Source organism: Morchella importuna (genome assembly GCF_003444635.1).
Source record: "Morchella importuna strain M04M26 chromosome Unknown Morimp01GS076, whole genome shotgun sequence".
In the NCBI taxonomy this organism is placed as follows: domain Eukaryota; kingdom Fungi; phylum Ascomycota; class Pezizomycetes; order Pezizales; family Morchellaceae; genus Morchella; species Morchella importuna.
The window spans coordinates 41,823-54,190 of record NW_025763472.1 but is presented as its reverse complement, the minus strand read 5'-3'; the positions used below and the strand labels follow the sequence as shown (position 1 = coordinate 54,190).

Genomic DNA, 12,368 nt, shown 5'->3' with positions numbered 1-12,368 from the left:
AATTTTATTAAACACTCACTACATGTACGTAACATCCATTCATACCGATTTTCTCACATACCAAACCATTTAATTTATATACATCACATTGCCGTTTCAAAAATATAATCTATCATGAGTAAGGTATTGCATTTAGGGAAGGATTGAATAAGGTAACTTCATCATGAAATATCACTCGTATCTAATTACCTATTCACCTCAATCGCACCACATATATGTACTACCCTTGCTGGATGGATAGATTCCACGCTTTGTCACTGTACTCTAACTCTAAAAATACCAAATGTAAGTTCATTTCTCGTATAAAGGATAGATTCATTCCGGGTCCTAGGACGTCGGAAATAACCCTAAAAAGAGCGTACTACCAAAAAGCGATATTAGTGTCGCGGGGAAGACAGAAATGGGGATCAGGCTGACAGAGCAGTAGATGTTTTTGGGAGTAATTAGAGGGTTAAGGAGGCTATATATAGAACATGATACCGTACCTATACGATAACCATTTTTCGAGTCCATTCATGCGATAGTCATTTCCGAAAGGGAAAGGATTCTGTCTTATGTTTTCCTAGACACTCTTATGGATGGTCTACCGATAAGGTCATGCCTGAATATACATGTACCGCCGCGCGTCTAGACTGGATTATATACATGTAGGCCCATCACCAGTCCAAACCATACATGTATGGTTGGGGTCTAATAAACAAGGATCATGGTCATGCATACATGTAGGTACTCTAGAGTACATATAGTCTATTTCATGCAAGACGTGCGCCCGTAGACGATCAATACATACATGTATCCTAACGGCCAGGTTAATACGTCACTAATATCCCCATACTCTGGTGATATGCACCTTCTCATCGCGCCATGGTGCAGAGTCACCATGTCTCACTCGAGGTCAACAACACCAGTTATAAAGCTTCCAGTCTGTAGGGGATGGGACTTCCTGTCATAATAAACTGCGTAGACATATACAGCTCAGTATTCCAATTCGATAATTAAGAAAATCCTATGTTTACCATCAAAAGTCGAGATTTTCTAGGATACTAGCGAGCATTTCTTGCATTCTCGTGACTAACATCATTTTTACTAGGGCATCAGCCATGCTGATAGCAATTTACTTTAGTACTTGTCGATTCGCGAAAATATTGATAAAGTAGCTGCGAGAAATAAAAAAAAGAAAAATCCCCTGAGCATTGAATCTCGATGGGTAATTGAAAAGATTCCGTGCAAATCATGTCAAATTTCCTTCGCGTAAAGGGTTTTTCTTTGATGCTCCGAGTTTGAGATCACGTTTCCCCATCTTCATCAAAATTACCTCCTCTTCCCCCGCCAACCGCCCTCTCTATTGTCAATTCTGGAACCCAGCCTTTCGGCCTTTCACTTCCTCTAACGATAAATCCACAAACTGCCGTCTCAACCTTTTCGACACATGTTTGCATGACGCCCATCTTCTTAGAAACCTCCTTGCCTAACAAACCTCCTCCTCCTACAGAGGTATCTAAAGCTTCGAACTGCATCCTTAGCTCCCGTATGTCGCGTAGTAGTTTCGAAACATCACCACGCGTGGCAATCATTGTAATCCCAAAGCGCATAATCTCGCCGACCAGGTCAAAGATCCCAAGGATGTAGTCTGCTGGTGTAATTTCTATGAGATTGCGGACGTTGTCACGCACGGAAGCGAGAGGGATGAGGGATCCGGTGAGGAGATAATGATGGAAGGAGAGAGCTTCAATGTACTCTTGGATCCCACCCGAAATTTGTCTAGCGTAACGATGGGCGTTGAGGTCTTGGAGGTCAGGTGCAATCGAGGAGAATAGAGCTTGAATCTGGGAGTGACGGGTCTGGTATTCCTTGTCCAGGGATGCAGGAAGTGGAGCTAGTAGTTTCCGGGCACTGTGTGATTCAAAGCCCAATTCAGCGACCATAGCGGAGGTGGGAATAGTATGAGTAATTGGAATGAGGAGATGTACCGTTGAAGAGTAAAAATCCTGTGATTGTGTTAATTTTTTTTTTTATCTTCTATCAACGCCTTTATTCTTCTTTTCTTGATCTTCTCTCTCTCCGAGGTAAATTCATTGATGGATTCTGTACATTTTCTTGCTGAGCGCAGTGATATCGCGCGAAGCCTTGATAACCCGCTCACGACGGTCATGGTGCTCGTCGAGTTCATCACGAAAGTAGTTGAACATAGCGAGAATTGGATTATTGATATATGCAGCATTGGATGCTCCCTTTGCTGCATGCTGGATTTTTGCAGTCGCCATTCCCCTTCTTGTGAAGTACTTGGTACTTCTGTCAAATTAACTGCGAGTTGAACCGATTGAGTAGACACTGGGAACTCCGCCGCCAACAATAGTACTGTAGGAGTAATAGAAGGTTGATGGTTTTATGACTGGATACTGCGAGTAGGACAGTACGTATTTAGAGTATGAGCGAGGTAGACACGGACCGTTCTCAACGTCATGAAGTTCCCGTTGCTAGTGGGGTGCCCAGAACGCAAGATGCGCTGATATGAGTACTTTGGATACCCCGCCTTGAGCGGCCCATGCAGGCAGCACGCCGTCCTTCTCCATAAAAACCCCCAACCTCAATACTACATGTATCTGGAAAGGACAGATATGCGAATATGTAACGTATAAATGCAAGTCCGTATCTACATGACCCATGCTTACAAGTGTAATTTAAAAAAAGGCCAGAATATTTCCCCAAACTGCCAGTAGGGTATGTATTTGTGTACCTGTAGGTATGTGTCAGGTAGGGACCTCAATTTGATGAGTAGACATCTAGTGCAAATCGAAACGGAAGTTTCTAGGCTGGCGACGGTGGGCATGGGTTTGAGAAGTGAAACATCAGCCGAGTACCTAATTTACCAATTTACCAGGCCCCTTTCCAATCCCCTGTTCAGAATCCCTTTCCTGAATAATCTGGCCACTGTGGTGTGGCCAGCGTGTGGCTTCTCGCTAATGCACCACCAGAAATAATTGTTCATCGCCACGAGAACTTGATGACTCCAGTCAAGACAACAGATAATAGTGGATACAGTAGTAGCGAAGTGCAGTGAAAAAAGCACATTGGAGGGCTGAGGTGGGCAAGCAAGCACCACACGCGTACAGAGTGAAAAATAGATCCAGAGTAGACCCAGATCAGAGTAGAGGTGTAAGAAGTCAGTATTAGTTAGGTGGACTGCAGCAACCTCAAATCACTTTGCATACAACACTTACTCGTAGCTTTATAGCGTTTCCGAACACGACCAATATTGCATGACATACAAAAAGGTGGATTTGGCGCTTTTTCGTATGTCATGCAATATTGGTCGTGTTTGGAAACGCTATAAAGCTACGAGTACACACTTGTAAGTACACACTCTACATACGGTACAAAAGAGAAGTCTAGAGGCTACATCTAAATTCCATTCCATCGTGTTTTGTTTCCCTCCACCCACCAGCGGGTGTAAACATCGCGTCTGTTGCTATTTCAATCCACTTCTGCAGCCTCACCCTCCCCCCCCTTGTGTTTCTGTGCTGTGCTGTGCTCGTTCACTCAACAATACTCTAAAGTACTGTGCTCAATTGTGGTCCGTCCTGGCCGCCCGTCCTTCCCCTCGGCCTCGTCATATCCGTCTATTTCACCTTCCTTCTCCTATATTCATTCTTCCTCCACGATACCTACCACAGCCGCCCACCCAACGGTCACTCTCCCTTCCCTCACTTCCTGTTAGCCCAACCCTTCCACATAGGTACCCTGGCATTTCTACATACAGACAGACATACAGACAGACATATACATATACGGACATACTCATTTTCCCCTTTACTTGGAAAATCTGCACTCCCTGTCGCTTAAACTCCTTCAGAACCTCGAGGAATCCTGATTGATCCTCTCATTATTAATTACTCTTCCTCCTTCTCATCCATTCGCGCGTTACACTCACTACTCCTGAAACTTTCAACTCGCGGCTACCCTACCGGTCCAACGTCGCAACCATAGTTATTGCCCAATCCCGGCGGCGGGGCGGTGTGGAGCTGCTGCCACTATTTTCCCTCCACAAACCTAAAAACCTCTGTACCTTTCCGTCCCGCAGTACTTGAGAGAACACGCGGTAAACACACAAACATCAACACGACTACCCCTCTCTCCCTTCTCGCTCTTCTCTCGCTCTTCTTCCGTCTCCTCTCCCTCCTTTCATCCATAACATTCATTCATCCCTGTGATTATTCATCCACTATCCTTTATCCCAAATTCCAGCAGAGCAGACCTTTCCGTCTGCAGCTCTTTGCTTCCCTCCTTTCTTCCACCGGGAAGTAATAGGGCGTTCCTCAATAAAAGAACACAGTCGCCAGAAAGGATCGAAAAAGCAATATCTTTCATCCCACCGTCCCCTCCCCCGCCAGCCGAGCTCAGAAACAATCCAATAAAATACACGAGAAATTTGTCATAAACTAGGAGGTTTAATAGACAAAAAGAAACAATGGCTTCCCCGGAATCAACACGTACTGGAGGTTCTCGCCCCTCCGGTGCCGGTGTTAAGGGCTTGCTCGCAATGTTCGAAAAATCCAACCCTGCTTCCCCAGCTCCTACGAGTGGCAGCACTGCGGCTGGTACTTCTTCTCGGGATCAGAGTCCTGCTGCCCCTAGGCCTCTTGGTAAGGTCAGGACCTCCTTTGTGGCTGTCACAGGGAACAACAATGGGCTTCTTGGGCTGCAGAAGGTACCAGTCAGTCCCTCAGTAACGAGTCCTACAGTAACATTTCCCGAAGGCCAAAAGCTGTCCGGAGAGGCTTTGGAGGCTTTGGGAAAGGAGCACCCTGCAATTGACAGCAGAGATCAAATTACAGAGGCTCTCAATGGAATGAGGACACCTGATGAGTTGAGTTCCAAAAAGGATTTTGGGATTATAAATGGTGGACGTTTTTCGCAGCCAAAGCAAGAACCAGTTAAGCCTACGGTATTGCTTCCTGCTTTTGAGAAGGTCTCTACAAAGAAGGATGAAACCCCAGTTACGCCAATTGAGCCGGTGTGTGGGTCAAATGAAGATGGGGAGAAAAAGGAAGGTCAGGCGAAGCCTACTAAGGAAGAACCAAAGTCGAAATCTAGTACGGTCAAAGGTGCGCCGGCGCCAAGGTCTCCCACCAAATCAGCCTTCACCAGCAAAAGCACCAAGTCGGTAGCTACTAACAAATCTGGGAAGACCCTCTCTCTCCCTTCATCGAAGTCTAACACTGCATCCCCGCTTCCCTCTCCGGCACTCGCCCCCAAAAGTCCAGCGCGCAACGCCGCATCAAGTTCAAGTTCTTCATCACGAGCGAAATCAACCACAACTACTACGAACACTGCCCCTGCATCTTCAAGGGCCCGCACCCCTGCTGTCGCATCGGCATCGACATCGGCATCGACAGTACCAAAGTCTCGCCCAACTACAGCTGCATCGAAGGCGAAATCGGTAGCAACACAAAAGTCAGAAACAACGAAGCCAGCACGTGAGTCAACAAAGCCTCCCACTGTCCGTAGTTCTGCGTTCGCGTCGACTACAGCATCTGCGGCCAAACTTACGGCGGAGCAAAAGGCTGCGGCAGCCCGCAATGCCAGGGCACCATCATCCGCGTCTGTTCGTAACCGGTCACCACCAGAAGGCTCTGTTGCCATGCGTCGGGGTAATTCCGGAACTGGTTCTTCTAGGCCCGGAAGGAAGGAACAAAGATCGCCTCAGAGACCACAAACCTCAGCTGCGATTAGGAACCCAAATAGAACCAGTGTTGGATCCCTGGCGAGCATTACCCCTGCAGGCGCAGGAGGCGATTTCTTGTCTCGCATGATGAGGCCAACAACCGCTAGTGCTGGTAAAGTTTCAGACAAGAAACCTGCGGTAGGTGCGCCCTCGAAACGCTCAGCGTCTGTAGCCAGCACAAGTCGCAGACGGGAACCATCTTTGCCGCCATCACTAGCCAGGCTGGTGAAGCAGAAGACAGGCGAAAAGAAGACAGAGGTCGCTCAAGACGCTGTCCCGGAGGTGAAGGAGGATATTGCGGAAGCTGCGCAAGAATCCAAGCCCGAGACGACCGAAGACCCGGCAGCTCCTGTGGAAGCCGCGGCTCCTGCGGAGGTGGCTGTTGAGCAAGCTCCAGTAGAGCAAGTTACTGTTGAGCAGGCTTCTGTTGAGAAAGTCCCTGTCGCGATTGAAGTACCTACCACAAAGGATGAGGCCGAGGTGAATGAGGAAGAAGATGAGGAGCAATCACCTACTACCACAACATCATCAACCACCTTGGTGCATGAGGGTGAGGGAAAAGATGGCGAGGAACCAGCGCCATTGGTTAAGGAGTGATAGGAATTTCCTCGGCGAACTATGACTACCCGTATGCACGTAAGATTTTTCAATGTGCACTGCACTAGTCTATTGTATGAGCAGATTGTGGGATTTTATTATTTTCTTCTCTTCCTTTGTCTCGAGTTCTTTTATTCTCTACTTTCCACTTCTTCTGTGCTATGGTTATTTAAGATTACCCTTACTATTTTTAAAGAGCGTTGACTAGGTGTTTTTATTTGTTTTGTTTGCTGGAGCCAACGGGGGTCAGAGATGTTTCGGGTGGGGAACGTTTGCCTTTTATATCTATATAACATTTTTTTTTATCTTTTTGATTTCGACCTCGAGAATGTATTAAGTTTCATCTGTATCTTTTTCTTGCTTCTATTCGACTAAAGCAGTAAGCATATATCCAATCTGGGGTTTATTTACGAAGCGTGTGGCGGTTTTTATTTTTATCATTCTTGATATCTTATGTTGGAGGAGAGTATAGAGTAAGGGAGGAATGTTGATCAAGACGATGCGTTAGGGTATTTTCATTCCGTTTTTCTATTCATTAGGGCTTGGTTTTTCATCTCAGTATTATCTACTTGTAATAATTTTTTAAGTCCATGTTGCCCATGTCCTAGCCTCGGCAGATTTTCTTTGTCATGACTTCCGTATCCCATATGCATGTATTACCTTTCGTATGTTTTTTTAATGGGTTAGGGGGCATCCGCTGGGTTTTTGGGCAATTTCCTTTGTATTTGACAATGCCCGTCTTTCTACTGTTTTGAGTTGTAGGATCTCTTGGGGATTTGTCTTTACTTGTAGTGTACAGTAGGAAAGATATTCACAATTGATACTATTCCATTAAAGTAATGTGTACATGTAATATTTGATATTTACATGTAGTACACATTGCCCAACAAGTGATCATACCCTCCATGAGCGCATTCGTAAGTATCCAGAGAATCATGAGGACAAACATAAGGACCTACGAAGATTGGTTGAACCCCCAATAAAAGTCTTCAGAGTATTAGAGTATATAAGATGTTTGATTGGTTGGTTGGCTTGTATATACCTACATGTAGGTACTGTTCATACTTTCGCGGTTAGAGATGGTATGAGCAGTGTGGGCCCTTGTTCGCCAAGCGTCCTTAAGAAGAGAAGCAAAACAAACAACAACAACAACAAAGACACCAACTCTTTGTCTATGAAAAGCCCTCCCCATCTTCTATGCCTGCTCTCTGTCTGTCTGCAATACCCAGAGAGACATAACTCCAGAGTGAGTTGAGTGATTGGGCGAGTGAGGGAGAGAGTCGAGTCTGTCCCCTGTTCAAACCTATTGTCTTTCTGCACCATCCCCATCTTCCATACAATCTCTTTATCCACAGACATCCAACTCAACCCATCCCACTTCCGCTACCCAGCACCCTCACTGGTCCGTCCCTCGCCTCCTACCGCCCACTCCCTTCCCAAAGAGACAATTGCTGCTTTTCGGTTGCTTGCTGTAATGTCCGAGTAAAATTTGTTAGCCTCAACTACAGCCGACTCCTCCAACCACTTCCCCTCCAGTCTCACTTGGTAGTCACGGTACAACGCGAGCTCCAAACGTGTGAACGCACACTTGTGCATTAACAACCAACATCAACAAAAACGTCAACAATAACATCCACCTTCTTCATCATAACAATAAATATCAAGACGCACGCATTAACAATCGGCCATAATGGCTTATTTTGACGAGACAGATTATCCGTCTGGCCCTGTTATGGCTGACCCTGATAACGACCGATTTCGGTTGGGGCGTGAGCTCGCGCGTGACTTCCAGTCCAATTCGTTCTCTTCGTCTTCTCATGGTAGTGGTCGTCACAACAACGATGACAGCGGCACGCTCGATTCGTTCGACATTTCAAACGACGCGCAAGGGATGTCCACTCGCAAAATCGACATGCTTCAACAAACACCAACAATAAACACCCAACTGCTGAACCAATTTCCCGACTTTTCGATGGCTGGAAACGATATAACCGAAGACAGCATGGAGGTTGGACGTGGAGCTAACAGAAATAATAATAATAAAGCCGGATTAGATGATAGCCTTCGGTCAATCGACTTTTCATCTCACCATCCCTTCTCGATCGGTGGAAGCACTCGAAAGTCGGGTGGGAAACTTTTCTCCAATGTGCCCGCCGAGCGAAAAAACAGCTCCGGAAGTGCGCACTCAGATGAGCTTCGAGGCTCAATTCAAACCGCTGGTAACAAAGGCAAAGAGGTTGAGGCGCGAACAGGCGCGGCCTCGAATGGGCAGAGACTAGGAAGCATGATTAACTTTGATCTGTCTCAGCTGGACGTTTCGACACCACAAAACAATAGACGGACGAAGACAAGTGGAGTAAAGGTTGGAGATTTTGTATCCAGCAGCAGCGGCGGCTCACAATCGCGCTTCCCCGGTATCCAACGAACCCTCGAACGTGACGCTGAAGGATCCGGTTCCGATGCCGGCAGCATTAAACGTCGAGGTGGTTTCGGAAATGCGCGTTTCGGGGGTTCCCCCAAGCCCCGACAAACTAAGGCAACTACGAAGGAGAAAGGTGTCGCCCGTATCCCGGAAACAAACGGAAATGACCTCACAGACGATCTTCCTGCAATGATTGCTAAGAGTCGAAAACAACCAGCAGCGAAAATCCCCCAGAACTTCAAGTCTACAGATGCGTTCTTGCATGAGCTTGGTCTGGAAGGTAACACAACATCTACGGATGTAAAAAGTAAGCTTCAACAGCTCAAGAACTATAATCCGGGCAAACGAGACAACATAACTGCGGGAATTACACAGCAATCTTTCATGCTTCCGGAAATGTCGGACTTGTCAGAGCTTATCTCTGGTTATCCTGGAGACGCAACTAGAATGTCAATGAAGAGGGGACCGTTCGGCAATACCAAGGACCATAGGGCTATCGACTCTATCCCAATACCCCACGATGAGCGTGCAATCTTAATGGCGATGAGACTTCTCCAGGAGAAAGTCGCGAAGTTGGAAGAATCTAAGGCAGAGGCTGAACATCGTTGCATGAGACTCGAGACTGAGCTCCGAAGGAGTGAGACACGCACTCAAATGGAACGACAGAAGTCAAGGGCAGTTGGGGAGAATCTTGAGCGAAAGCGCAGCGGCGATAGCGCTTTTGGTGGTAGTGATGATGGTGATTCGCAGGAGAGAATGAGGGAGAAAGCCAAATTAGAGCTTCAAATGGAGAAACTCAGTATGTTCAATTGGGTTGGTTCCGCTTCTTAAGCAGATACTAACGTTCTTTCGCTGTAGAACTTGAAAGCGCAGTCAATAGCCTCCACACACAGCTTGATAGGTCTACACGAGACCTCGAGACCGCCAAAATTGCACTGAAGCACATGCAGGAGGAGCGCAACCACGCTGTCAATTCTGTGGCAATGGCAATCGCTAATAACGAAGACCTCAAAAACACCATACTAGAGCTCCAGACAGAAATTCAGAGACTACGCCAAGAAATTCTTGAGCAAAGTAAGCTGCTCGGGCTGGAACGTGAGGAATGGAAAGAGCGAGAAGACCGTCTGAGACGAAAAGCCAAGGTAGCCAAGGAGGCTGCAATGAACGCAGAGGATGTGATGAATGAGGCCGCAAAGCGCGATGCGATCACCGCTGCGGCGGCAGAGAAGGCAGAGAGGGAAGCCGCAAAGGCAGGAAGGAAGGAGCAGCGCGCCAGGGAGAAGGAGGCAGAAAGGGAGGCAGAAAGGGAGCAAGAACGACTTGCAATGGAGTCACATGCAAGAAGGCAGAAAGAAGCAGATGACAAGAGGGAGCAGGAACGGGTTGTTGAGCAGCAAAAGAAACTCGACAACTTGATCAAACAGCAACTCAGGGAACTTCGCCCAGATATTCCTTTCGAGGCATTAAGAGTCAATCAGGCATTAGTGGAATCTAACAGGCTGCTGGGCAAAGAACGGCCATTTACTCTGCCCAAAAGATCAAAAAATGTGACTATCGATAAAGCAGAAGATAGGGGCGTACTTGGTGGTGTATCCGTAGAGAGGGACGTTGAGAAAGGGAAGAATCTTGAAAAAATGATTGCTGTAGATGATACTGTTATGTCTATTTCTGTAAGTCCACCATGCCCAAATCTCCCGAATATTTCATATACAACTAACACATGAGTAAACTAGCCCGAGGATATTAGAAGAATAGCAAAGAATATCAATGAAGAGAGGAGAAAAAGAAAGGCAGCCGCCGCCAATGCCAATACCGCCATTCTCGAGGTCATAGCGACAGAGGATGCCCGATCCAAGGAGCAAAAACGGCCGAAGTCTAGGACATCTACTAAGAAGCCAATATTGATAAAAGTTTCGCATCAAACTGAATCTGGCGAGCCTTCTGAGCCCGGCAAAGCACCCAAGTTAGTCAGGATAGAACGATTTAGTAAGGGCAAAGAGGTCGAGAAACCAATGGTTTCCCCAATTATTTCACCACACCCAGAGCCTTCCAAGGTGCCCCTATCTGATCCCGTATCACAGGCGAAAGCACAGATACCGGCCAAGAAAACAAGACTCATCAAGAAAGTGGTTTACTATTATGATGAGGATTTGACAATGAATGTCCCAGTTGAAGAAGAGGTTGAGGAGGAGTATGAGGATGAAGGTGTCCTGGCTGAAGAAATCGCAAAGCAAAACATGGAGGAAAATGAGTCGACGTCTGAGTTTGAAGAAGGTTTGATCAAAAACCCTCTTGCGCCTCCTCCAATTCCAGCGAAGATCCCGCTTGATGCTCCAGAGACACCTGCCGAAGACGTCACTATTCTCCCGGAACGTGTTCAGAAAGTAGTCAACCGTCTGGCTGCCCACGACCCAGACCAATGCACTGTTTGCCATCGCGAGAACAAACTTCGAACTAAAGAAGAAGAACAACGGAATGCAAACCCACTTGCTGATATCGATAACTCCATGGCCATCCCCGCTCCTGTGCTTGAGCTTGCTTCAAAGAAAAAGGCTGCTATTAAAGCCCATGATGGATATGAAGAAGAGCCAACTCCAAGACCTTCGCAGGCTCCTCGAAGACAACTTTCAAAAGTTGTTAGGCAGCTTCAAGATGAGTTCTCTCATCTCAAACTGTAAGACACTCCCCACATTTCTTTCTATTGCCGTGATACTAAAATACCTCATCTCATAGGAACTACCAAGAAAAGGCGGATGAATTTATGAATCTGGACCCCACCATCGGCAAGAAGCGTAGAAAGATGCTTACCAACGAGATGAATGAGCTTGTTGCCGACATGGACTACAAATGCGACCAAATCTACGCCCTCTACGATGTCAATGAAGAGTTTGTCAGAGGGTCCGATTACGATGAGGAAGAGGACCTTCGAGTCGGCAATGATGACGAGCGTGAATCCGACCGTGGCAGAGCCGAAACGGATGACGAGGACGAGTACGATATGACAGGGTTCACAATTCCTGAGATGTCAGCAATCGAAGATTCCAGTGAAGCCAGCGATGATGAAGAGGAGGGGGCTCGCCGATAAGAAAAAGGCATAAAATGAAATGGCATTGGTTGCGTATGCGTATTGAATATTACTTGGAGTTGTATTGTTATTGTTTTGAGGCACTCGGTTTTGGGTTTCTGGAGTTGTTTATGAGCCTTCTTCAATTCTCGTTTTTCACCCCCTTCTTTGTATTTTTAAACCCCTATGTCAGTGTTCCTGTTTTTTGACATGCATATTACTTGCATAGTTCCAACAGTCATTGGTGCAATTTCTTTTGTCTTTCTTTAATGCCAACTAGCGAGAAACTATCATGAAGTTGGTCGGTGGGTCTTGTCATTATTATTATTCTTTCTATCCCTTAATCATTCTTGGGTGTAGATTAAACAGTCATGCTCTTCTTTGATTCTTGTAAATAGTGGGCTTGAGTTATAAATTTTGATCAGAAAGAAGTTTGGATGAAGTGCAGAAAGCTAGAGTTAACTAAAGAATTCCATTGTGATAGTTTGCGATGAGCGTGACAGGAGAACTGTCCGGAGGAGTGCCTTTGTTCTTGGAGACACGCGGGGGTGGATTGCTCT

The 12,368-nt window shown here is 46.5% G+C and overlaps 3 protein-coding genes across 3 annotated transcripts; 2 read left to right on the top strand and 1 right to left on the bottom strand.

Moving 5' to 3' along the window:
- Positions 1-1,286: 1,286 nt before the first annotated feature.
- LAJ45_11597 (uncharacterized protein) lies at positions 1,287-2,189 on the bottom strand (the record flags this gene model as incomplete). Its single annotated transcript, XM_046121080.1, has 3 exons — positions 1,287-1,893; positions 1,971-1,988; positions 2,092-2,189. 3 exons carry the CDS (start codon positions 2,187-2,189, stop codon positions 1,287-1,289), a joined length of 723 nt encoding a protein of 240 aa, XP_045965733.1.
- Positions 2,190-4,468: 2,279 nt separating this feature from the next.
- Positions 4,469-6,322, top strand: LAJ45_11596 (uncharacterized protein; the record flags this gene model as incomplete). Its single annotated transcript, XM_046121079.1, has 1 exon — positions 4,469-6,322. One exon carries the CDS (start codon positions 4,469-4,471, stop codon positions 6,320-6,322), a length of 1,854 nt encoding a protein of 617 aa, XP_045965732.1.
- A 1,690-nt stretch (positions 6,323-8,012) lies between these two features.
- Positions 8,013-11,829, top strand: LAJ45_11595 (uncharacterized protein; the record flags this gene model as incomplete). Its single annotated transcript, XM_046121078.1, has 4 exons — positions 8,013-9,543; positions 9,603-10,414; positions 10,478-11,418; positions 11,478-11,829. The coding sequence occupies 4 exons, from the start codon at positions 8,013-8,015 to the stop codon at positions 11,827-11,829; spliced, it is 3,636 nt and encodes a 1,211-aa protein (XP_045965731.1).
- Between the last annotated feature and the right edge of the window lie 539 nt (positions 11,830-12,368).